Raw genomic sequence first — 27,133 nt, 5'->3', positions numbered from 1 at the left:
CTGGAAGGACACAGAAGGCTGATCACCTACTTGTCCCTAAAGAAAATCGATCAGTGAAACAGATGTATAATGCATCTGTCCCTTACCCCACTAGGGGACATGGGACTTCACGTTTTAACTCCTTATTAGTAACATTATTAACTAGCTTTCCACCAGCAGCTTCGTACGGCTTCTATCTGTATAGGGGTTCACTGTGGTTGAACGATTTGTTCCAGTAACAAAATCTTTCAGCTGTATGTTTTTGTGTCCTTTTAGTTATAGTTTTTCTGGTATTATATGTGGTACGGATAGTGAGAAAGTATGTTTGGGTCAAAAGTGATATACGGAATAGGTAAAAAATTAATTAGATAATTTAGTTAGTGAAATAAAATATTTTTTACGGCTTGTTTTTCATTTCTCTGTTTAAGATGTGTACAAAAAATTATACGATATATGAAATCCAGTCACTGCCACTCATATGTCTAATACATAATTGAAACCACTTCTCAGAGATGCACAAATCTTACTGTTTTATTTTCAACTAAAATGTTATTTTATCCAAATATAAAAATTGCATATTGCGCCAGTGAAGAATGACGGTCACACTATACTTTATAGTCGTATAGGAGCTACCAACGTTGACAAGAGAGAATTTTAGTATAGTTGGTTCTTTGATATACTGTTTCTCTTCCTATTTCGGTTAGAGTCCGGGCTGTCTGGCTGGCCGCAGTGGTTGCGTTTATTAGTGCGCATCTTATCTGCACAGGAAAATATCCGTAATTTAAAGTCATTTATTAACGCGTAATTTTTAATCTTTTGCCTTTAGATAGATCCATCAGACATAATTTTTTTTATTGCAAGACGTTTTTTTCGTTGTTAAATAGGTGCCAGACGCAATTTTTTATTTCAAAATCATTAAAATGTCATCGAAATAAGTGAAATTCCATCAACATGAGTCCGCTTAAAAGGTAAGTAATAACTTTATTACTTATATTATATTATCCTTTTTTAATACTTATATTGATTAATTAGTAAACTAATATTTTTAATAGATGGTTTCATATTTATTACACTTTTGGGCATTAATATGAATTTGATGATATTTGGTTTTTATCAAGTTTACATTAACGTCCTATTTGAGGTTCGTAAGGAAAAGGAGGCACCATGGTAGATTGTTGCTAAAAAATTGTAAATAGTAAAATGAATATTATACATAGTATATCCTTCACGGGGACTTTAAATTACGGATATTTTCCTGGGCGCACTAATAAACGCAACCACTACCACCAGCCAGACAGCCCGGACTCTAACCGAAATAGCAAGAGAAACAGTATATCAAAAACCCAACTAAGTAATACTAAAATGACTTTTTTTAAAACGTTAATAGCTCCCGTACGATTGTATATACACAATATTTATTGCAAACTCATAAAAAAAATTAACAAATTTCATTGAAGAAGACAATATTAACATAACGAAAAACCTGTAACAAACAATTTAGAAATTATAGTAATTAATTATCAGTTATCTTTAACGAGTGATATAATGAGTTTATTAATCGCAATAGATAAAATAGCTATCTTCAATAAAATCTGTATGCGTATTTCAAATAATCAGTCAGTGTCGAGACACAATGAAGTTACAAAGTTTAGTTCACGTAATAGTTTTAATAGCAAATATAATTTCAATAACAAGCGCGGCACGAATATTAGCAGTATTTCCAACTCCATCGATAAGCCATCAAGTAGCGTTTCGACCGTTAACACACGAACTAGCAAGGAGAGGTCATGATGTTACAGTTATTACCCCAGATCCTGCCTTTCCCAAAGGCCAAGCTCCGGCCAACTTGACTGAGATCGATGTCCATTTCTCTTACGATTTCTTCGCAGGAATCTTTGACATGCATCAAGGAGATAAAGGAGGACTAATCAGGCAGATTCAGGAAATTTTCGAAAGTTTAACAACGATTTTTGAAAAACAGTTGCAAGTACCAGAATCAAAGAAGTTGTTTGATCAGAAGTTTGATTTAATAATAATGGAAGCGCATGTTCGACCTGCTTTAGGATTAGGTCATGTGTTTAATGCCCCCGTTATTCAATTCAGTTCGTTGGGAGCTGGTCGCGCCGTTTACAATATGTTCGGAGCACCATCGCATCAGTTTTTGTATCCATCTCCAGTCGCGCAAAGGCTATACGACCTAACTCTCTTTGAAAAAGCTGAAGAGTTGTTGAAGAATTCATTCCTTGAATATATTATATCAACCACAGAGGAATTTGAATATCAAATGATGAAAAGAACTTTTGGTGATGACATGCCGAATTATGAAGAGCTAGAGAAAAATGTCCAGTTGCTGTTTTTAAATGAACACCCGATTTGGGCGGATAATCATCCTGTGCCGCCTAATATTGTTTACGTTGGAGGTATTCATCAAAGTCCAAAACGAGAATTACCCCAGGTAACATTTTTCGGTAAATTATTGAAATAATTATTTGTGTTTACGGATTCCTAAATAAACGACTAATCAATTGAGTTACTTAATTAAAACATAAAAGAGTTTACGTAAACAGATTTATTTTCGCAGATAAATGAATAAAAATAATTAAATTAAAGCTTGCGTCGAACTAAATCGTGAAATTTAACATAGTATGTACAGCCATAACTTCATAGAGAACTTTGTTTTATTGAAAAGTTAAGTGTTTATGTTAATATTATCAATATAAATAGTGCAGTAACAGAAATTCATCAAGTGATCTTTTTTTGTTTCAGGAATTTAAAACAATTTTAGATGCATCGAAGAATGGAGTTATATACGTCAGTTTCGGTTCTAACGTCAAACCTTTCTTATTACCACCGGAAAAGCTTGCAGTGATGACGAAGGTTTTATCTCAATTACCATACGACGTATTATGGAAGTGGGACGGAAAGGAGCTGCCAGTCAAAGCAAGCAATATTAAATTTTATAAATGGTTCCCCCAAGTTGATCTGTTAAGTAAGTGTAGATAATTGAATTTAGATATCTAGATTAATTTTATTTAAATTCGTGATTTATGTTTTTATCATTGAATTCCATTTCTATGACCAGTTCCTTGTGTTGACGATTTTGTCAACATCTCACGACATTATAGCTATTGTAGTCGTTGGAGCTACTGACCATAACTACTCGCTTATTTCTTAATATTTTTCTATAGGTTTTTTAACGTGATAATGTTTTTAAAATCGTTTTAGTCGGGTTACATTTTCAGAAACTTGTGTCACACCAAAACCTCACAAGCGCGATCGCAGGTATAACGAGAGAGAGACGGACCGATCTCCCGTCTCATCTCGAGCGCTGCCACCAAGGCTGCCACCAATAAGACGTTATCACGTAAACATCTCGATCGTAAACCTACTTTACAAACAACCAATTTTTTTTTAATAATTGTAACATCTTGAAACCAAAGTATCGTATGAAACTATACACGTATTGTAAAAAGTATAAAATCATCCAAATGCTGTATTTTTATCTTTGTTATATTTTTACAGAACACCCGAAAGTCAAGCTGTTTATAACTCAAGGTGGTATCCAATCAGCAGACGAAACGATAAATGCGGCTGTACCGGTTATCGGTATTCCAATGATTGCTGACCAATGGTACAACGTCGAGAAATATGTGAAACATGGTGTTGGTCTGAAAATAGACCTGTCTGAATTAACTGAGGGAACTTTCGAGAACGCTGTGAGGAGTGTTATTGAAGACAAAAGGTGAATATTGGACAAGAGCTGCCTTTAGTTGTGACTAAAACTAATTTTTATTACAATGTTCTAACTCTTTCAACACTTTAATGAACATTTACATTCTATCTACATCTATAAATTTATTCTAAATCATATTCTCGATTACAGTTTCAGGAACAACATGATAAGACTCCGTTCGCTCATGAGGGAGCACCCAGTGCCGCCACTAGAGCTTGCTGTGTGGTGGGTGGAGCATATACTGCGACATGGCGGTCAGCACCTGCGCTCCCCCGCAGCGGGGCTCACCTGGACAGAGTATTATGAAGTGCCCTTGGTCCTCACTGTTTTAGCTGTATGTTTGAGTGTCATTGTAGTCATAATTTTACTGGTATTTTGTATTGTAAGGAAGCTTCTTTGTAGCAAAAGTAATTTACGGAGTAAAACAAAAATTAGTTAAGTCATTAATTTTAAGAAGGAACTAAAAATATAAAAGTAATGTTATTTATTTTAATTAATATAAAAGTAAATTTAAAATCAGTGATTCTCTTTTATTTCTTCCTCTCTGTTTAAAATATTTGTTAGCTGATACTTGGCAGTGGTATAGGATATAAACCAGAATTACACATAAACACATGACACGTGTGCTCGGCACACGCGCTTTTTTTATTGTTTTTAGATTCGGAAATAGAGGATTTGGCCTAGAAAGCCTACTCGGAAATACGTACACTCAAATAAAATACAACCCGCTTAAATTCGTACGAAATATTTTTATCGCAGCAAATATGGATGGGAATTTAAAATGCGAATGTGATTCGATGAAAAATAAATATTTATATTTGCTATTAATATACCTAAAACTATGACGTGTTGATCAATTTGTTAATCTGTGAATGTGCAATATTTTAAAGTAGATAGAACGAAACGGAATATTTTATAGAGAATAAATATAAATAAAGGTAAATTAGAGTGTTCTTTGGGATGTTTATAAAAATTTGCGGCTTATTGATTGTTGTAATATTGAAAAGTTTAGCGATTACAAAAAATCATTCATTTAATTCTTATAATTAATTGTAGATTGTAGACTCTTCCACGTACGCAACGACTTTGTGTCTTATTAAAATTTTGCAACTTTTTATTGCAATTGTAAAAGTAACCTCATCTTTAATTGAAAGTCGTGTTTACATTGGAAGAGTATTAATTATAGCAGTGAAAACAGACATACAAATAGGTTATTTTTTAATTCAATATAAATTCCCTTCAAGTTATCAATTAGTATCATACACTGTTATATAAATTCCATTTGTAACTTAATGAGCGTGATGTTTCGATTAGACTTTTAATTATTACAGTTATAATAGTCATGCATCAAGTAATTAAAAATTATTTTAATATTTATAAATATTATAATAAATAATATCCACCTTGAAATTTTATTTAATAATCGTGATTTCAATACTACCGAATATTTCTACAAAGAACCAAATATAACCACGCTTTTCGAACTCAATTTATTCAGATTGATCTAAACACACCTGACACCTCGAAGGTTCAATCAATCCAGATGTCCGACAGGGCCTTTTGTAGCAAATGTCAGTGATTCGACGTTTGAGGGGAGGAGGAGGATAATATAATGAATAAATCGCGTTTAAAATCCGTTAAAACATCTTTAATTTCTAAACGTAAAGATTGAGTCAATCTCTTGTGTGTTGCTTTTTACATAATTATTAAGAGGAGGCTCCCTAACATAATTTCTGGCACTGAGAGACCGGTTAGACCGCTACGGTGCTAGACGCTAACACAGCCGTAATAAAGTTGAATATCGCGTGCCCTCTTTGATCGCGTTCGAGCTCGAAACTAAATCCGTAAGTCTCAATTCTTATTTCGTTTATAACTAAAGTAACAATTGATCTAGAGAAAAAATATCTTGGTATTGGATAGTAAACTATATTTTCTTACTGTTAACATTTATTTTAGACATAAAGTCCAAGTATATCTTAAAAAAAAGCATAATTTTTGAATAAAAAATGAATCGAGCGAAAATGTTACAATTACGTAACTGTCTTGTTCATGGAAAGAAAAAGACCTAATAAATCATATACTAAAGTTCCATTTTGATTGTATGTGTGACTGTTTCAGAATATTAATGCTGCATGCGTGCAGATGAAAATTTTGACGAATACAAGATGAATCATCGTAAGTTAGAATTAATAAGATAATTTTATATAGGAAATGAAAAAAAAAAATTGGTTAATACATCAGTTTTTTAGTATTTCGCAATAGCTATAACACATGATGAAAATGTACATATTGAGCAACAAATCAATCGTGATAAAGATAAATCGGAACTTCTATTATTATACTTTTTATTAAGTAATCCACGCTTTTAGCTCCTTACGAGTTGAAACTTATAAGTTTTTTTTTCTCGACAAAAATAAACTCAATAGTTATTGTCGAAGTTTGTTTAAAATAAAGTAGAATTAAGTATACGATATGGCGTCTTTGGAAATTACACATAAACGTTGATTCATTTTTCAACCGACTTCAAAAACGCAAGAGGTTCTCAATTCGATTGCATTTTTTAATTGAAACTTCTTTAGGCGCGGTGAGAGTAAAATTTCAAGGTCACGTCTTGGCACTACCGTCACGTCATGAAGTAAAGCGACTATTTTGGTATCTTTGAATCTTGCCAAAGAAGTTTCACTTTTGACACGTATGCTCGGCACACACGCTCTTTTTTATTTGTTAAATGTACAATGTACATACTTTAAGTATTTTAACAAACTATTAATAATTAAAGTATCATCAAAGTATGATACAGTTTGTCCCATATAATTTGGGAACTCAACCCAAAACATAAAGTAAACATATAAATTTTTGATGACGCTTTTATTCCTGTACCAATAATAGCTGTGATTCTTCCATCTATTGCCAAAACCATGCGTTTTATTACATCGCTTCCTACATTCTTTGTCTATATTTGTACATGAAAGGACTCACTTTTCAGATAGCAGAGCAATATAAGATAAAATCACGCATGAACTCAAACAATCAGTCAGTGACGAGACTATTAGCAATATATTAGACACAATGCGGTTACTTAGTTTAGTTCGTTTAAACGCAGCTCGAATATTAGCAGCATTTCCAACACCATCCATAAGCCATCAAGTGGTGTTTCGACCGTTAATACACAAACTAGCAAAGAGAGGTCATGACGTCACAATAATTACCCCAGATCCTGTGTTCCCCAAAGGCCAAGCTCCAACTAACTTGACTGAGATCGATGTCCATTTCTTGTACGATCTCCTCGCAGAGATCCTTGGAAAACATCAGGGAGATAAAGGATGTTTTCGAATGTATAGCCACGATATTTGAAAAACCGATGCAAGTACCGGAAGTGAAGAAGTTATTTGACCAGAAGTTTGATTTTATAATCGTAGAAACTTATATTCGACCAAATTTAGTCTTAGGTCACGTATTCAAAGCCCTCAATTCAGTTCAATGGGATGCAATCCCACCAACTACAATATGTTCGGAGCGTCAGTTCACCTTCTTTTATATCCTGCTCCAGTAGTGCAAAGGGTTACAATGGTTACAATCTTACTCTATTTGATGCTGAACAATTGCTTAAGATTGGTTTAATTGAATATATCATATCAAACACGGCAGAGTTTGAATATCGCATGATGAAGAACCTTTGGTAACGACGTGCCGAATTATGAGGAGTTAGGGAAGAATGTCCTGTTGCTGTTTTTGAATGAACATTCGATTTGGTCAAATAATCATCCTGTGCGACCTAATATTGTTTACATTGGAGTTATCCATCAAAGCCCAGAACGAGAACTGCCACAGGTTAGGATTTATATAACTATTTGGTTTTGAAAATTCTTAAACTTGACTTTGTTGAAATTTTTATTGCAAACAATGCAAAATTTATTCCTTCACCAAAGGTATATTTTGAATGTTGACACACTTCAATTTTTGTTTGTTTATTTGATAAAAAACAACATGAGAAGGAAAAAAAGACGTGTGGCACTCGGGGACTGCCGCGGTAAAGCTATTGCATGCTATGCCTTCAAGCCACACCTCCGTGCCCGTCGGAGTGGGGAGCGTGAAATTTTTTCGTTACGGAATTTCTGGATTCGGTCCCCGCGCTCAAGGCCCGCGATAGAAGCTATGCAATAGCTTAAGACGATACACAAAAAAAATCCACTGCTTGGCGGGCGGAGTCTAATAGCTCGCTATCGCGAACGCGGGTGTGCGCGAAGTCATTCTTGCAAACTCGCCGCGCTGCCGCTGGCCGACTCGGGACAAACATGTATGGAGTCGTCATACAGTTATAATATTGTTATACATTTATTCAATTGTTGATTTATTGGTTTTATTTTCTTGCTTATAAACAAATAATCTTCTTTCCAACAACTACTTAGACATTATTAATAATTATTATTATTTCGTAATGTTTACTTTATTACAAAATAATACAGGTTATAAATAATCTTTAAAATAACAAAAAATATTGTTACTCTGAAAAAATGAAATGGTACTCAATAACGCGGACCACTGAATTGATTTAGATAGAATTTGATGCTGACGTAGATATTACATCATGCCCAGAAATGAAAGGTACTATTTCTGAAAGAAGTTATAAACCCTAATTCTTCTCAGTCAAAGTCAAGAGTGGAAGATATCACTAATACAGTAAAACTGATGCGAAACTTTGGATGTTAATTTGTATATTTTTTTGTTAGTTGTTACTTAATCACGTCAAGACTACATTACCAATTTTATATTATTATAAAATATAGCTAATTGCCTGGATTTACACATAGGATACTTTTTATCCGAACTGAACACTTCTGTGGGATAAAACAGGATTCACGATATAACCTAATTCCAAGCGGGCAAAGCCGCGGTCGGAATGATATTTTTTTAAATAGAAAAATTGTTTAAAAAAAAACACAAAATATATTGACGCATGTATTTATTTTCTGCACTCTATTATAATTGTAATTATTCATTACAAATAATCAAAATAAAATAGCCAGAACAAAGTTAGGCCCTGGTAGGGTAGGTAGGCAGGTACAGCAATGTGAGACGAACACTGGCTTATTTATACCAATAATAATGTTTTATAAACATTAAATTAAGTTTACAACAAAAATACATAATATTAGCTAATGTGAAAACGAATCAACCAATCATCCCACAACAATGAAATGTGCACACAAATATTCATCCAAATCGGTTCATGTGATTAGGAGGAGTGACTGCAGCGCCATCTTCCGGGCCCAATTGTGTTTCCAGATCACCCAGGAACTCAATTTAATATACTTACACAAAATTTTTCGAAATTAAAACTCACATTACTATGTAAATATGAATATAAACCTGTTTTAGTACTAAGCAATTTCCCGCACAGGTGTAGTAAGTATAAATGAAATAAATATCAACATCAAATTCTTTATACAACATACTTATCTACCACCTACTAAGAAATGTAATTCTTGAAATTTTTTCGTATTTTTTTTAAATATAATACTACTCCAATGAACTCCTGTTCCATATCACGTCCGCCATACTTCCACTAAGTTCACCATGGTTTTTTATTTCTTTGCACTTTGTTGCTTTTTGCTAAAAATGGAATCATGCGATAAAACCAGTAGAACGTTGATAACATACATTTTTGACTGAATAAAGGTACTTACGAAGGAGTGGGTTCACATTGTGAACAATCAGTGGGTTTATTTTCCTTCTGGATTCCGGATTTCTGAAAAGATTATCTATGCTATAAATGAAAAAAATCTTACACATTCGTTATGTACTTAAAACAGGGGTACATATCAAACATCGTCTATAATACAATTATCATCAAATTTAAAATAAAACCAACTTCTTCATTAATTTGTTCCAATTGTAAGCATTCTTTTTTCTCCAACCTTTATGTTTCTTCTTCTTATTTTCTTTATTGTCCCCATTTGTCTCATTTTGTCTTATCGTGTTGTCACCCTTTTTTTACGATTGCGCGAGCGACACAAGTTCCCCGTGTGACGGCCGTAGCGGGAATGACTCGTGCAGCGATCGGGGTAGGAAGGTACAGGGCGGCTCTCGCTATATTGGCTGGTCGCGCGCTAATTTCAAGTATTTCTTGTTTATTTCAAAACCATCGCATATTTCAAAATTCTAAATCGGTAGACGTATAGGTTGTATATTTTATAGTTAATATCCAAAAAGTCGTAACTTTACGTTTGTTATTTTGAAGATGCCAGAGATTATAAAAAAATAACAATGAGAACTTTGTATTTTTTTTCTATCGAGAAAATATCATGGAATCATGTTTCTAAAACGGTAGACGTATTGTGTTACTATTGAACTTTCTTGTCAAGAATTTTCATCACGACAACTTTAATAATATAAAAATTACGAAGGTTTGAAAAGGGCCGTAAATGTTAGAAAAATTAATTCATCACCTTAAAAGTCACATTTTCGTGTGATTGCGTAAGCTATTATTATAATGCTATAGGATAGCATAGAATTATAGTGAGAAGAAAAGATTAATCTGGTGACCTAAATTTATTTCAGGAATTTAAAACAATTTTAAATGCCTCGAAGAATGGAGTGATATACATCAGCTTTGGTTCTAATATCAAAGCTTCGTTACTTCCAACAGAAAAAATTACCGCAATGACAAAGGTTTTGTCCAAATTACCATACGACGTATTATGGAAGTGGGACGGAGAGGAGCTGCCAGGAAAATCAAGCAATATTTTAATAATATAATAATAAAGTTTTAACTTTTAAATGGTTCCCTCGAGTTGATATTTTAAGTAAGTTGTCGTTGTTAATGCATAATTTAATAATTAAAAAAAATATTAATATTTTAAAATTTACAGTAACCAGTCGTTTCTTAATGACTTTTTTATTGTTATAGATATGATTGTAATGAATCTTTAATTCCTACTCATATTTAAACCACTAAGTATCGTTTGAAACCAATACACATTATAATATTATTGTTATAACGATAAAAGAAATTAATTTACCAATTTATTTTTTATTCTACTCTAGTCTAAGGCCATGTATTCTCAGCCCCAGTTATTAAATAATATGATATTTTTTACAGAACATCCAAAAATTAAGCTGTTTATTACGCAAGGAGGAATGCAATCAGCAGATGAAACTATCAACGCTGCCGTTCCAGTCATAGGCATTCCAATGATTGCTGACCAATGGTATAATGTAGAGAAATTCGTAAAACATGGAGTTGGTATGCAATTAGATTTGTCTGAACTAACTGAGGCAACTTTCGAGAACGCAGTGAAAAGAGTCATTGGAGATGAAAGGTCAGTATAATGGACATTATGTATTTGATATTTATCCATCACTGGGAACAATAATTCTTAATCTTTAAAATCCAATAATTATTATTCATTGCAGTTTCAAGAAAAACATGATAAGACTCCGTTCGCTCATGAGGGAGCACCCAAGGCCGCCACTAGAGCTTGCTGTGTGGTGGGTGGAGCATATACTGCGATATGGCGGTCAGCACCTGCGCTCCCCCGCAGCAGGGCTCACCTGGGCAGAGTATTATGAAGTGCCCTTAGTCCTCACTGTTTTAGCTGTATGTTTAAGTGTACTAATTGTTATAATTCTACTGGTATTAACTTTTGTACGGACAGTGAAAAAGTTTGTTAGTGACAAAAGTTGTGGGCGGAATAAAAGAAAAACTAATTGAGTGATTGCGTGTAGTGAGATAAAAAATTATTTCCAAGTGTTTCTTTTTATTAAAAAAATAATTTATAAGACCTATTTTATTTAATGTTGAAATAAATGCCTTTTTAATAATCCGAACACTACAGAAAACGACGAAGGCAAACATGAATTTCTATGAGACAAATGGCTTTTATGAAATACTAGGTTTCCGCCCGCGGCTTCGCCCGCGCAGTCAGAAAAATCCGCATAGTTCCCGTTCCCGTGGGATTTCCGGGAATGCGTCATTTTCCCGGGATAAAAAGTAGCCTATGTCCTTTCTCGGGTATCAAAATATCTCCATACCAAATTTCATGAAAATTGGTTCTGTAGTTTAGGCGTGATTGAGTAACAGACAGACAGACAGAGTTACTTTCGCATTTATAATATTAGTATGGATTGGGGATAGCATGTCATGCACACAAGAATATAGAAATTTACTACAAATTTGACATTGTTAGACTATTATTAAGCTTTTGACACTATTTTTATTTAACTGCTGCTTTATAAACTTGTCTATTACACTCTAAGTGAATAAAATGGTTTGATAGTTACGTAGTTAATCGAACAAAAAAGATTTCCATCTTAAATAAAGACGCAAACGTATATTTCTCAAATTCAAGCTTCCTGATAGGAGTTCCTCAGGGAACCATTTTATACTTTTTCCGTTGCAGATTTATTTTTTCCTTTACCTTCGTAGAACAAGTTGTTTATTTCGACTGAAAAAATGAAATAAGAATTGGAAAACTTGACCATTTCAACATTCATTTCTGTTCAAAATTGTCTTAGCACAAAATAAATTTTTATCAGAACTGCAATTCAATATTCATTTTAAGCTTGGTAAGCTTTAAATAATATATAGTCTGTATTAACACGTTTTATATTATACTTTCAACTACCAACATATACATTTTTTTAATTATAGTACTCCTTTCAATAAAATACGAGCAAATAACTCCATCGTAGTTTGCAATTCTACCAAACTACTATTTGACGCTCCACGAATTTGTCACGTCGCCACAGAACACATTAGTAGCTTGACGTCGCGAAGAATAAATAATATTACCAGAAATTGTGTGCCATCAATAAAATATATCTCTGATTATAAGTCTCTTTTGCTTCTTTACCTCAATGATACACGCATTGATAATTATATTTACTAATACTGTTAAGTAGAATTATTACTAGAAAAAAATATTATTATTATTATTTGATACGAAAATCTGTAACCATAGTCCCCACTATTAACTGTTGTTTTCCTTTAATGTATTTTTATTAATTAGATACTTACTCTTTATAAACATTTGGTTTTATAAACATGTGTTGATAGTTATAGATTTTCATTATATTAATTTTGGAAGACTTAATGAAAAACTGCTGTCAAATGCGTCGTAAATAATAACCAAATTTTCTGATTTTCAAAAAATTATATCTTGAAAAGTAATGGTTTCCGCAACTTTCCACAATTAATTAACAAACTTAGAACTATAACTAAAAAAAAATAAACGCTCTAGCGAAACGTAAAGGTACCAAAGACGAGCCTCTTCGCTTTTATAAAATTGTATCTTTCATAGACATATACAAGGAAGGAGTATATGATTTGCTGGCTCCCAAGGAAAGTTGAAATTCAAAAAGAATTCGTGAGGATTCTGATGGAAATATATATGTATGTCAGTCGTATACGTGCCGCTGCGGTAACCGGTTCTACTGTGCAATACATCGCGTGCAATAACTACAATGTCAACGTGCGACAAGTGTAACCAGGCCCTAACAAAAAGAACACCTTAGAATGCGGCAAGTGCGGAAAAATTGTTCATGCCACCCAATCATGCACTGGACTGTCATCCAAACAACTCTCCGCCTTACGGAACGCCGGTGCCTAAAATGGACTTGTGAGGAATGTCAACTTAACTTGCCTCACAAAAAATCATTTTTCAACTTTCATAATACCATTAGAGGAGGAAGAAGATGATATTATCTCAGAAGGGAACCAAGGTACGAGTTGTAAAGACACTAACAAATTCCTAAAAGATATTACTTTAGAACTGAAAAGAATACTTAAGAAGGAGCTTCAGCCCATCGAAACATCATTAAGCTACTGCTGTGACAAAATCGAGGAATTAACGAGAACTGTTGAAGCCCAAAATAAACAAATAAAAGAGCTAGAGAAAAAATATACTAACCTCAAACGCCTTACGCATGGAATATAAGGGCTAAAAAAAAGACGGGTTGCACTCCGGGAGTGCCGGCAAAAGTGAAAACTTGATTATTAACGTTCAGCATGTTTGATATTTTGGAATGGTATCCGTCTTACGCATGGAACATATGGGCTAAAAAAATCCGTCTTACGCTTTTTCGATCAGGCCACATGTCCTGACGCGATATTAAGATTTTATACCCAACGCCGCTAAAGAAGTTTTCACTTCAAAAATGAGTTGGGCTATGCCCTATATTGGAAAAAAAGACTACACTTCGATCTTTATATTATCAATAAACATTTGATTTTTTTAAGAGAAAAATAAAAACAACTTTTCAAAAATACATTTTATTTTACTAGCTAAAGTTATCTATTTACTTTTATGCCTATTCTTTACATCACGTTTGTCCCAAACATACCTTCTCACTAACCGTATCATAGACAATATCAGTAAAACTATGAATATTAATAGACTAAAACATACAGCTAAAACAGTGAGGACTAAAGGCACTTCATAATACTCCGTCCAGGTGAGCCCCGCTGCGGGGGAGCGCAGGTGCTGACCGCCATGTTGCAGTATGTGCTCCACCCACCACACAGCAAGCTCTAGTGGCGGCACTGGGTGCTCCCTCATGAGCGAACGGAGTCTTATCATGTTGTTCTTGAAACTGTAATCGAGAATACAATTCGATTTAGAATTAATTTTATTCGATGAGAATTAACTTCAGTAGCAAGTAAAAGTTCTAGTCTAATTTATTATTCATACCTTTTGTCTTCAATAACTCTCCTCACGGCATTCTCGAAAGTTGACTCAGTTAATTCAGACAAATCTATCTGCAGACCAACTCCATGTTTAACATATTTCTGAACATTGTACCATTGGTCGCCAAACATTGGAATGCCGATTACAGGGACAGCAGCATTTATCGTTTCATCTGCTGATTGGATCCCTCCTTGAGTTATAAATAGCTTGACACTCGGATGTTCTGTAAAAATATTAATTTAATTCAAATACAGCATTGAATAATTTCATACTTATATAGTATACGTATATAAAAAATTTGCGAATAGTGATGGACAGTGGCCTCAGTGACGAAATAGCTATCAAGGGTAGTGAGTTTTAATTGAATTCTACTTCTATAACCACTTCTTTAAAAATATAAAATCATTTAAATTAATTGAATCTAGAAATTTAATCTACACTTACTTAACAGATCAACTTGGGGGAACCATTTATAGAATTTTATATTGCTTGCTTTCACTGGCAGTTCCTCTCCGTCCCACTTCCATAATACGTCGTATGGTAATTTAGACAAAACCTTCATCATCACTGCGAGCTTTTCCGGTGGTAATAATGAAGGTTTGACGTTAGAACCGAAACTGACGTATATAATTCCATTCTTCGATGCATCTAAAATTGTTTTAAATTCCTGAAACAAAAAAATATCACCTAAAGAAAGTTTTTATTGTTCCACTTAGATTAATTACATTTAAGATTCTAACGCACATATAATATATTTGTCATTATTAACTTTAAAGAATAAAACAAAGCGTTCCATCAGGTTTTGACTTCCCATGCTATGACTAGTTTTACGATTAAGTTCGGCAACGCAATATTTAATTTGTTTACCACATTACATTCATTTAATCAAGAAAGTGACTTTTTAAATTTGGCTTTACACATGTTTAATTTAGGTTTCATATGTATTCTATTTATTTATAAAATATTTTTTTTACGTCAACACTTCTACTTTTAAATTAACGAATAGATAAGTCGCTTAAGAATTCGTAAAAAAAATATTTCAATAATTTACCGAAAAACATTACCTGAGGTAATTCTCGTTTTGGACTTTGATGAATACCTCCAATGTAAACAATGTTAGTTGGCACAGGATGATTATTCGCCCAAATCGGGTGTTCATTTAAAAATAACAACTGGACATTCTTCTCTAGCTCTTGATAATTCGGCACGTCATTGCCAAAAGTTCTTTTCATCATTTGGTATTCAAATTCCTCTGCGGTTGATACAATATAATCAATGAATGAATTCTTCAGCAACTCTTCAGCTTTTTCAAAGAGAGTTAGGTCGTACAGCCTTTGAGCAGCTGGGGATGGATACAAAAAGGGATGCGATGGTGCTCCAAACATTTTGTAATTGGTGAGACTAGCTCCCAATGAACTGAATTGAATAACGGGAGCGTTGAATACATGGCCTAATCCTAAAGTGGGTCGAATATGCGCTTCTACGATTATTAAATCAAACTTCTGATCAAACAACTTCTTTGATTCTGGTACTTGCAACTGTTTTTCAAATATCTTTGTTAGACTTTTGACATATTCCTGAATCTTCGTGATAAGTCCTCCTTTATCTCCTTGATGCATGTCAAAGATTCGTGGGAAGAAATCGTAAGAGAAATGGACATCAATTTCAGTCAAATTGGCCGGAGCCTCGCCTTTGGGAAAGGCAGGGTCTGGTGTAATAACCGTAACGTCATGACCTCTCTTTGCTAGTTCGTGTGTTAATGGTCGAAACGCTACTTGATGGCTTATCGATGGTGTCGGAAATACTGCTAATATTCGTGCCGCGTTTGCTATGGAAATTATATTTACTATTAAAACTATTACGTGAACTAAACTTTGTAACTTCATTGTGTCTCGACACTGACTGATCATTTGAATGACGCATACTGATTTTATCGAAGATAGCTATTTTATCTGTTCTAATAAACTAATTTCTGCTCATTATATATAACTGCTATTTAATAACTATAATATTATTTTAATAGTGTGTAACAGGTTTTTCATTATGTTACCCATCTTCTTAAATGAAAATTAGATAATTCTTTTTTAATGAGTTTGCAATAATTAATAAGGTAAATATGCTTTCTAGAAAATTTTAAATGTGACCGTGATTCTTAACCGACGCAATATGCAGTTTTTTATTTTGATAAAATAACATTTAACTTAAAAATAAAAACAGTATTGCTTTAGATCTCAGAGCCTTAAGCAAATCTACGGCTGTTATACATTGGCGGTGGCCCATACTGAAAAAGAAAGGCACTCACAACAATTCACTCATTCTTTATCCGCTGAGTTGCTTTTGGTAAGGATCATTACCAAAACTGAATTCCCTTGATTGCTTCCGGTTATGATCGTTACCAACGACCAGTTTTTATAAAACGACTTTAAACCTTATTTTGTAGTTCATAAAGTCCTCGTGAAACGTTTTTAAACCATAGACTAATAGATTATCCGACCTTTAAATACAAGTTGGCAACATAATAGAACTAATTCATAATACACGAGACGAAATAAAGCTTGACGTCGCCATTTTGTGTTGTGATAAGTGAACGTCTGTGTGTGCTACAAGAAAAAATGCCGTAAGTACTTTAATATATTGTTATTTAATACAGTTGAGGTATTATATTAATCTAGAAAGACTATTCTTTCATATTTTAATATTTCTATACAATATTTTATGTTTCGTGAAACAAAAATTGAATGATCCGAACACATTCACACCGGCGTCGCGTGGTTTACATATTTTGAAGAGGATAATTGACTCTTTTATTCAAAAATACGTAAAACCTTGCGTTATATATATAGTTTAGACATTATTTTAACTATAATATGTTCTAAAATCCTAAAACATTTTATAGATATTCTGGATTATTCGAATCTATGCAACCCGTGAGTATGTACAAAACAGGTAAGTGTTTTGGTAAGAATCGTTACCACAAGCAAAGTAAGTTTCGCTCTCAGGGCTGGCACCTAGCACGCGCGTCACGTTTGCATTTTTCATTTTATTATGACCATATGTGTTGGTGGCTTGTTTATTAATTGTATTTTTTTTGCGGTTTCTAGGTGTTTGTGGTTTTTATGCATTGGTTAACGGCAAACTAATTTACTCGATTTTTTTTGACTTACGATTTTATTACTCATTTCATAAAGCTTTGGCGGTACTTAACTATTTATTTATTTAAGTATATACATACTATTTTAAGTATATATATACTAATTTTTTAATATATATAGTATTTTATATATTTTTTAATAAATAAATATGCGTATACGTATATTTATTTATTAAAAAATAAAAAATATGTAAATAATTAATATTAATATTATACTTTTTTTTTGTAAATAAACATAATATGTTTTTATATAAAACTTAGTGTAATTAAAATAATTATTTTTTAAGAAACGAATAAATAAATGTCATACATTTTCTTTGTATTTTATTTCACGCCAAACGCGCGACAACCCTTGCTCTAATGGCCGCCATCTTTGCGATATGTCACGTGACGACATTAGCCATCAGCGGATTTGGTCTATTTATTTGCTTTTAGTTTTTAATTTTTATTAATTGTATATGAATACAATAACAACAAGTATTGTACTTTTTTAATTCTTGATTATTATACATATTTAATGTAAAGATTTGATTGGTTGAAAGATTAGTCATAATTTCTAAATTAGCAAATAAAACACTGTGTGCGAATTGACTAAAAAACGCGCTGTTTGTTTTTAATTTGTAAATATTGACTCGAATTCACAAAAAAGTTTATAAACTTTTACATTTAAAACAAAGATAATGAAATGTCCTTTACATACAAACTTTTATTTTTGTTCTATGTATTATAGTTTTCTTACAAAGTCGCATGGAAGTTACGTAAATATTTAGCGGTAAATTACTCAGCCAGCGCATTTTACGCTAGGATTCCCTTTATGTTTTAAATATTTTATTCCACATAAAATATATCCATGTGTGATTAAATGTGTCTAGTAATTAATCTACTTTATGAATAAAATAAGAAACAATGCTCTTGTCGATCTAAATTTTTAGTAAAACGCATTTTTTCATACAAGTAGCTAATATTTTGGGTAGTTAAAAGTTTCAAGGTTCATTGAAAAATACGGAAACAAGATCTATAAAAAAAACAAACACAGTGTATAAGCTTGTTTTATTGGCTATTCAGAACAGTTAAAACATTTCAAGTGGGCCTCAGGAGCGAGTCACAATCAAAGATTTATTACGGCGCGTCGTATTCCCAGATTCGGTCACAGGTCAGGTGGCAATCGAGACCCTTTTTTTTTTGCGCGTAAGCAACTCAGCGGTTATATTATTAAAAAATGTGTTCTGCTTGTTGAGGCGGTGAATGTATTTCACATAATGGCATATTTTTCTGGAACACATCCTAAACAGACAAATAAAACACAACCTGAACAAAATATATTTTATTACTCTAATGAAAAATATCATCTAATTATTTTTTTTCTTATTTTGTTTATTACTTTTGCCCCAAACATACTTTCTCACTATTCGTACCATAGCCAATACTAATACAAATATAACTATAAGGACACTGAAACATATAGCTACAGCAGTAAGGACCAAGGGCACTTCATAATACTCTGTCCAGGTGAGCCCCGCTGCGGGGGAGCGCAGGTGCTGACCGCCATGTCGCAGTATATGCTCCACCCACCAGACAGCAAGCTCAAGTGGCGGCACTGGTTGCTCCCTCATAAGCGAACGGAGCCTTATCATGTTGTTCTTGAAACTGCAATCGAGAATATTTAGTGAGTGAGATTTGATAGATGAACAGTAAATTTTATTGGATACATTTAGAACCTAAGTTTTCGTAAAAGTGCAAAATGATATGCTATAAAAGCAAGTAACTTCAGTTGAAACTAATTACACATCATTCTTTCTAGTGGCAGAATTATTAAACATTTTTGTCCAAACAGACCTTTCATCTTCAATAACTGTCCTCACTGCGTTCTCGAAAGTTGACTCAGTTAGTTCAGGCAGATCAATTTGTAGACCAACTCCATGTTTTACAAATTTCTCGACATTGGACCATTGGTCAGCAAACATTGGAATACCGATAACAGGTACAGCCGCATTAATAGTTTCGTCTGCTGATTGGATACCTCCTTGAGTTATGAATAGCTTGACTTTCGGATGCTCTGTAAAAATATCTCAATTATTACCTAAATGTAAATATGGATTCGAAAAATTTTGTTAATTTTATTATGACAGTCGAGCAGCATGGCATTGTTAATTTTCGATTTTTTATTAATTTAGCTGTTATAAGTACAATTACAAAAATATGAACAAACGTTTCATTTCATATGAAATGAGTTGGATGCAGGCCTACACTCGCAATTTTCACGGGGTATACAATCAACCTGATCATGAAACATCCTGATTTTCGTTTAACGAACAAATTGTATCACTGTTAATCTCTAAAATTCATAATATATTATGTTGAAAGCAAGGTTGTATAGCCTTTGCGCGCCTGGCGATGGATACAAGAAGTTTTGTTTTAACATGGTAATTTAGTGGCCGAAAATTATATGGGAATTGGACATTTTTCCATTAATATCTATCCTTTGTGTACTAAATAATATTTAAAACATACTTAAAATATCAACTTGGGGGAGCCATTTATAAATTTTTATATTGCTTGATTTTCCTGGCAGCTCGTCTGTTTCCCATTTCCATATGACGTCATATGGTAATTTAGACAAAACCTTTGTCATTGCAGCAATCTTTTCAGGTGGAAGCGAGGAAGATTTGGCGTTAGAACCAAAACTGATGTATATTACCCCATTCTTCGATGAATCTAAAACTGTTTTAAATTCCTGAAAAAAAAATACAACAAAATATCTTTAGAGGTTTTGCCATCTCATACTCCATATACGGAATTATTTTTTTGGAAAAATAAGTCACATTTCTTTGTTTGAAAAATTAGGTTTTTTTCTAAATAAGTCAGATCAGTGGGTTAGATAATCCTTACCTGAGGTAATTCTCTTTCTGGGCTTTGATGAATACCTCCAACGTAAACAATATTAGGTGGCACAGGATGATTATCCGCCCAAATCGAATGTTCATTTAAAAATAACAACTGGACATTCTTCTCTAGCTCTTCATAATTCGGCACGTCGTTACCAAAAGTTCTTTTCATCATCTGATATTCGAATTCCACTAAGGATGACATAATATATTCTACGAAAGAATACTTAAAAATTTCTTCAGCTTTTTCAAAGAGAGTTAGGTTGTATAGCCTTTGCGCGCCTGGAGTTGGATACAAGAGAGGATGCGATGGTGCTCCAAATAAACTATAACTGGAGGCACCGTTTCCTCCTGAACTGAATTGAATAACTGGGGCTTTGAATGCATGACCTAATCCCAAAGTAGGCCGAATAAACGCTTCTACAATTATTAAATCAAACTTCTGATCAAACAATTTCTTTGTTTCTGGAATTTGCCACTGCTTTTCAAATATTATTGTTATACTTTTAAAAAGATCCTGAATCAGTCGGATATATCCATTTTTATCTCCTTGAGGCAAGGCAAAGTCTTCCGCTGAGCCATCTAAAGAGAAATGGACATCGATCTCAGTCAAGTTAGCTGGAGCCTGGCCTTTGGGGAAGGCCGGGATTGGGGTTATTACTGTGACGTCATGACCTCTTCTTGCTAGTTCGTGTGTTAACGGTCGAAACGCTACTTGATGGCTTATCGATGGTGTTGGAAATACTGCTAATATTCGTGCCGCATTTGTTGTTGAAATTATATTTGCTATTAAAACTATAACTAGAACTAAACTTGGTAACTGCATTGTGTGTCGATACCAACTGATTATTTAAATCCAATAACGCATACTGATTATATACATGATTATAATTTAACCTGGCATGATAAATAAACTGATTATATTATTATTATATCTATTTTACTTATAATTGAGTTATCTTGTGATTATCATTTGATTAATCTTTTTCCAAGTTTTATACATGAAATGAATATTGCGACAATGAATAATAATCAATCTAAAAAAATGAATAGTGCGACAGTGATGCTTAAAATGGCGCTTTGAAACCTTGATTATGCGTATTGGTGCTATTTTTTCTCACGATGCCATGTTTTCATAGTAAAACCTGGATAAAATTTAAATGGAAGAAAACAAGAAAAGTTGAGGGCTTTTAAATAAACAGGAAGTATCAGCAAAATCGGTTTACCGAGTCAAAAGTTCTGACAAACAAAAAAAATATGGTTGAATTGAGAACCTCCTTCTTTTTGATATTGATTATATCCACGAGTACGCATAGCAAATACCTAAAGTGTGACGGCAAATTTACCTCTTTAGAGAATGCAATGAGAAAAGCTTGCTTCATTACTTATTTATTTGCTAAAGAAGATTTTAACTATGCAACATGTTTCCAAAATTGTATTCCTGTATAACAAATTAAGTAGAATTGTTAACTTACAGCAGTACACGTTACTCAATATTAAATCTAAATTGATAAGCATTCTAGTGTCTAAAGACTATAAGCAGACGGATTCTTATAATACCTACTTTAATTGTACAAATGTTTAATTAAGGATATAATTTTTATAATTATTACTGTTATATAGAAAGTCTTAAACAATTTTACCAAACTTCGGTTGGATCAGAATTTTGCTCGTGGTCGTCGTCGTCGTCGTTAGTGTGATCGAACTAGTAGAACTCGTCATAAGCTGCAGTCACTTGGTATCGATATTTTTTATTTAGCGTTTCTGTCATTTGTCTAGAGGCCAAGGTGCTACCAATATATTAGTTTTTTCGTATGACCAAAATAAAACAGGTTTTCAATTGACTTCCATGAAGCATTTTATGAGTTACTGAGTGACCCACTGACAGACAACTTATAGCCGAAACTATTGAGAGTTGAATGTTAAAATTTATTACGAAGGTTTCTTAGGCAGAGTAGGGGAGGATTTTCGGAAATATAATTTCCAAAAGGGTTAAATAGGGATCGCAAAACAGACAACAGATGTACAAAAACAGATAAATAAAAAACAAAAATTCCAAAAAAAATATTGTATTTCACTAACATATGTTACCTAATTAATTTTTTGCTTATTACATATATCACTTTTGACCCAAACATACTTCCTCACTAACCGTATCAAAGACAATACCAGAAAAACTATAACTATAAGGACACTCAAACATACAGCTGAAGCAGTGAGGACTAAGGGCACTTCATAATACTCTGTCCAGGTGAGCCCCGCTGCGGGGGAGCGCAGGTGCTGACCGCCATGTCGCAGTATATGCTCCACCCACCACACAGCAAGCTCTAGTGGCGGCACTGGGTGCTCCCTCATGAGCGAACGGAGTCTTAACATATTGTTCTTGAAACTGTAATTAATAATATGATAATAAAGCGAGTACGATTTGAAAAATTTAGAGTGTGTCACTCTAAATTTTGCATAAATATATAATGTAGGCTTTCGTTAAAGTTTATCACTTTTTTCCATATAGACAAGAGATGGTCTGAAAGGAAACAATTTCAATTGAAACTTATGATAGACCATTCTTCCCAGCAGCAGAATAACATTATTGATGTATATTATACATATATGTAATATTATACAGACCTTTTATCTTCAATTACTCTAGTCACGGCATTCTCGAAATTTGCCTCAGTTAGTTCTGATATATCTAATTGCAGACCAACTCCATGTTTTACGTATTTCTCGACATTGTACCATTGGTCACCAATCATTGGAATACCGATAACAGGGACAGCAGCATTGATCGTTTCGTCTGCTGATTGGATACCACCTTGAGTTATGAATAGCTTGACTTTCGGGTGTTCTGTAAAAATATTACAATAATTCAAATACCGCATTTGGATAATTCATACTGTCAACATCATAACAATAATATTGTGATTCTTAAGGTACTTTGTTAACAAAATGATACAATTCTTAACAAAATAAAAGGGAAGATTTTATATAATATTTAATAAGTTAGTAGTGATGGTTTGGTGGACTCAAAGACTGCCATGAGATGTCGTTACAAAATCATCAAAATATAGGAGTGGTAATAGAAATGGAATTAAAAATATATAATTTAAATTAATTTTATCTAGAAATCATCTACACTTACTTAGAAGGTCAACTTGAGGGAACCATTTAAAAGTTTTTATATTGCTCGATTTTCCTGGCAGCTCCTCTCCGTCCCACTTCCATAATACGTCATAGGGTAATTTAGACAAAACCTTCGTCATAACGGCGATTTTCTCTGGTGGAATTAGGGAAGCTTTCACGTTGGTACCGAAGCTAATGTAGATTACTCCATTCTTTGAGGAATCTAAAATTGTTTTAAATTCCTGAAACAAAAAAAGTTGTATTCAATTGAAAATTATATTGATTATTTTTCCGACCCAAATATCGACCAATAGAATTGCACCATTCGACGTCACGTGGTACAACCTACATGGTATTATACTGATAATTTTTTGAAAATTTTCTCTGGTCGTTGACGTCAAACTGACAGGTTCAATTCAATTGTGAAATTATTGGCCGACATTTGGGACGGAAAAATAATCTCCCAAATACCACACGAGCTTCAAAATTATCTGGCATTTCCCTCAAGGTTCCCTGCAAACAAATAAAGTCGTCAAGTTTTTCAGGAAAAATCACTCGCGCTTCGCGCTCGTGATTTTTCAACCTTGACTAAAAACTTGACTCCTTCATTTGTTTGCAACGAACCTATCGGAAAATACCCGATAATTTTGAAGCTCTTGTGGTATTATAAGTGATTATTTTTCCGACCCAAATATCGACCAATAGAATTGCACCATTCGACGTCACGTGGTACAACCTACATGGTATTATACTGATAATTTTTTGAAAATTTTCTCTGGTCGTTGACGTCAAACTGACAGGTTCAATTCAATTGTGAAATTATTGGCCGACATTTGGGACGGAAAAATAATCTCCCGAATACCACACGAGTATTATAAGTGATAACATTTATTATTAAAAAAATCTTAATGCGTCATATTTGTCATTATTAAGGTTTTGGCTATACATGTTATGTTAAATTTCACGATTAAGTTCGGCAACACAAGCTATAATTTCTTAATCACATTCTATACATTAATCTGGAAAAATAAATATTATTGCGTAAACATTAAAATAAAATTTTAAATTTTCTATTTTTGAATTAGCTGAATAGATAATTCGCTTATTTAAGAATTCGTTAAAAAGTATTTCAATAATCGAAAAACATTACCTGAGGTAGTTCTCGCTTTGGACTTTGATGAATACCTCCAATGTAAACAATATTGGGTGGCACAGGATGATTATCCGCCCAAATCGGATGTTCATTTAAAAATAACAACTGAACATTCTTCTCTAGTTCTTCATAATTCGGCACGTCGTTACCAAAAGTTCTTTTCATCATTTGATATTCAAATTCTTCTGCGGTTGAAATTATATATTCAATGAATAAATTCTTTGCCATTTCTTCAGCTTTTTCAAATAGACTTAGGTTGTATAGCCTTTGCGCAGCTGGAGATGGATACAAGAGAGGATGCGATGGTGCTCCAAACATACTGTAAATGGTGGGACCACTTCCCAATGAACTGAATTGAATAACGGGAGCTTTAAACACATGACCTAATCCTAAAGCAGGTCGTACATACGCTTCCATGATTATCAAATCAAACTTTTGATCAAATAACTTCTTTGATTCTGGTACCTGCAACTGTTTTTCAAATATCTTCGTAATGCTTTCAACAAGTTCCTGTATCTGCTTGATAAGTCCTCCTTTATCTCCTTGATGCATGTCAAACATTCCTGCGAAGAATTCATAAGAGAAATGGACATCGATCTCAGTCAAGTTGGCTGGAGCCTGACCTTTGGGAAAGGCAGGGTCTGGGGTAATAACTGTGACGTCATGACCTCTCCTTGCTAGTTCGTGTGTTAACGGTCGAAATGCTACTTGATGGCTTATCGATGGTGTTGGAAATACTGCTAATATTCGTGCCGCTTTTGATGTTGAAATTATATTTGCTATTAAAACTATTGATAGAAATGTACTTAATAATTTCATTATGCTTAAACACCGATAGAATATTAATTGAACTCAAATAAGAGTACTGATTTGTCGTAGATTGCTATTTTATCTGGTTTGATAAATAAACTGATTAAATTACTATATCTATATTATTTGTTACTTTGTTACCTTATGTTCGTTATATTGTTAAATAGTTCTACTGATAGTTTTGCAAAATCTAATTATACGTAATTTATTTATATACACACCGGCACAATTAGCGGAACAGAAAAAAAAGTGAGACTATGAGATAATAACGCATATTTTTGACGAAAATGTAATTAGACACAAACTAACAAATTGATTAACATCTTTTAACAACGACTTTGAAAAGTCTTCGTTATTTTTTATTGAAAAAATAAAGAAATTTGAAATAAGTGAAATTTTTGGATAATTATGAACCATCACAAAAAATAAAAAAAGTATGCATTAAATGATTTAACAATAAAATTAAAGCAAAATTAATAACGAGTGTTTCCCCCTCTTGCTCTGATTACGGTTTTCATTCGTCTGGGCATGCTATAGATTATGTTATCGATGATTTCTTGAGGCAACCGCTCCCACTTCTCAAGTAATGCGTTTTCAAGTTCATTCAGATTGTTGGGGGCTGGCATTCTGGATTTAACCCTTCTTTTTAGCAAGTCCCAGACATGCTCTATCGGATTCATATTGGGGGAATTTGCTGGCCACTGCATCAACGGTATACCTACGTGGCTCAGATATGCCTGTACCGATTGTGCTCTATGAGTACGAGCATTATCTTGCATTAGAATAAAGTCGTCACCAATAAATGGGGCAAATGGTACAACATGTTCTTCTAAAATGTCTCTGATGTATCGATCTGCTGTCATGGTCCCTCCTGTGACTATCACTAACTCCGTGCGAGCTCTCAAACATATCCCTCCCCAAACATAGTCGAGCCGCCACCAAAAGCCACTGTGTGTTCAAAATTAGACTGTATGTGGCGTTCTCCTTTGCGTCTCCATATTCGCTGTCTCCCATCGATCTGTTTTAAAAGAACTCTGCACTCATCAGTAAAGAGAACCTGCTGCCATTCGTTCAAATCCCAGACGATGTTCTCGCACATCGGTTTGTGTTCCGCTAATTGTGCCGGTGTGTGTATATATATTTTTTTATAAAATTCCAGCCACATTTTTGAAGTGAAACTTCTTTATCGGGGTTCAATAAAAATTGAGTGTATGTTACACTCAATTTTTTTTGTTACGTTTTCGCTTTCGTTACGCCTGAAATTTTTCCGTTACGCGCCATCTTTTTCTTATCCCTACCACGCGTGATTCGACTTATTTCTGTAAAGTTGCATATACTAAATTATTTTTTGAAAAATAAGGTCATAAAGAAGTTAGTACACGCACACATTTTTTTTATTTTTCTATATGTGTTCTTAAATCTGTCTTTTCATATTTATTTTCACAATATTTTCCTCGTTTTTATAGATGTGACGTTTACTACCCCGCACAAACACAAATAAACGGATTTGGGAGGATTCGGGACAATTTTGTCATATGAATTAAATATGGAAAAGGATATTTTCGTCCTACTTTTAACTACCTATTGCGTAGAGTTATCGGGTGGGTACTG

General features: G+C 33.5%; 4 protein-coding genes and 1 pseudogene across 5 annotated transcripts; 2 read left to right on the top strand and 3 right to left on the bottom strand.

The window, feature by feature from the left end:
- The first annotated feature begins 1,598 nt into the window (after positions 1–1,598).
- LOC149478470 (UDP-glucosyltransferase 2-like) lies at positions 1,599–4,171 on the top strand. The gene is made up of 4 exons (XM_089709335.1): positions 1,599–2,434; positions 2,746–2,968; positions 3,502–3,721; positions 3,863–4,171. Exons 1-4 carry the CDS (start codon positions 1,613–1,615, stop codon positions 4,149–4,151), a joined length of 1,554 nt encoding a protein of 517 aa, XP_089565461.1. The 5' UTR covers positions 1,599–1,612; the 3' UTR covers positions 4,152–4,171.
- A 2,610-nt stretch (positions 4,172–6,781) lies between these two features.
- Positions 6,782–11,494, top strand: LOC149478469 (UDP-glucosyltransferase 2-like; annotated as a pseudogene). The gene is made up of 4 exons (XR_016317398.1): positions 6,782–7,543; positions 10,274–10,518; positions 10,815–11,034; positions 11,129–11,494. The product of XR_016317398.1 is annotated as a UDP-glucosyltransferase 2-like (transcript).
- A 2,421-nt stretch (positions 11,495–13,915) lies between these two features.
- LOC149478468 (UDP-glucosyltransferase 2-like) lies at positions 13,916–16,717 on the bottom strand. The gene is made up of 4 exons (XM_089709328.1): positions 15,465–16,717; positions 14,845–15,067; positions 14,404–14,623; positions 13,916–14,305 (listed from the first exon to the last, which is right to left on the bottom strand). Exons 1-4 carry the CDS (start codon positions 16,308–16,310, stop codon positions 14,008–14,010), a joined length of 1,587 nt encoding a protein of 528 aa, XP_089565454.1. The 5' UTR covers positions 16,311–16,717; the 3' UTR covers positions 13,916–14,007.
- Positions 16,718–18,789: 2,072 nt separating this feature from the next.
- LOC149478467 (UDP-glucosyltransferase 2-like) lies at positions 18,790–22,274 on the bottom strand. The gene is made up of 4 exons (XM_089709331.1): positions 20,441–22,274; positions 20,063–20,285; positions 19,388–19,607; positions 18,790–19,198 (listed from the first exon to the last, which is right to left on the bottom strand). Exons 1-4 carry the CDS (start codon positions 21,260–21,262, stop codon positions 18,901–18,903), a joined length of 1,563 nt encoding a protein of 520 aa, XP_089565457.1. The 5' UTR covers positions 21,263–22,274; the 3' UTR covers positions 18,790–18,900.
- A 20-nt stretch (positions 22,275–22,294) lies between these two features.
- Positions 22,295–25,732, bottom strand: LOC149478466 (UDP-glucosyltransferase 2-like). Its single transcript, XM_089709329.1, has 4 exons — positions 24,710–25,732; positions 23,579–23,801; positions 23,065–23,284; positions 22,295–22,825 (listed from the first exon to the last, which is right to left on the bottom strand). Exons 1-4 carry the CDS (start codon positions 25,529–25,531, stop codon positions 22,528–22,530), a joined length of 1,563 nt encoding a protein of 520 aa, XP_089565455.1. The 5' UTR covers positions 25,532–25,732; the 3' UTR covers positions 22,295–22,527.
- Between the last annotated feature and the right edge of the window lie 1,401 nt (positions 25,733–27,133).

Source organism: Colias philodice, chromosome 22, assembly GCF_061535455.1.
Source record: "Colias philodice isolate Cphi_HAF_F1 chromosome 22, ilColPhil1 Martin Lab GWU primary, whole genome shotgun sequence".
In the NCBI taxonomy this organism is placed as follows: Eukaryota; Metazoa; Arthropoda; class Insecta; order Lepidoptera; family Pieridae; genus Colias; species Colias philodice.
The sequence above is the reverse complement of the archived record's forward strand: the minus strand, read 5'-3'. Positions and strand labels throughout refer to the sequence as shown.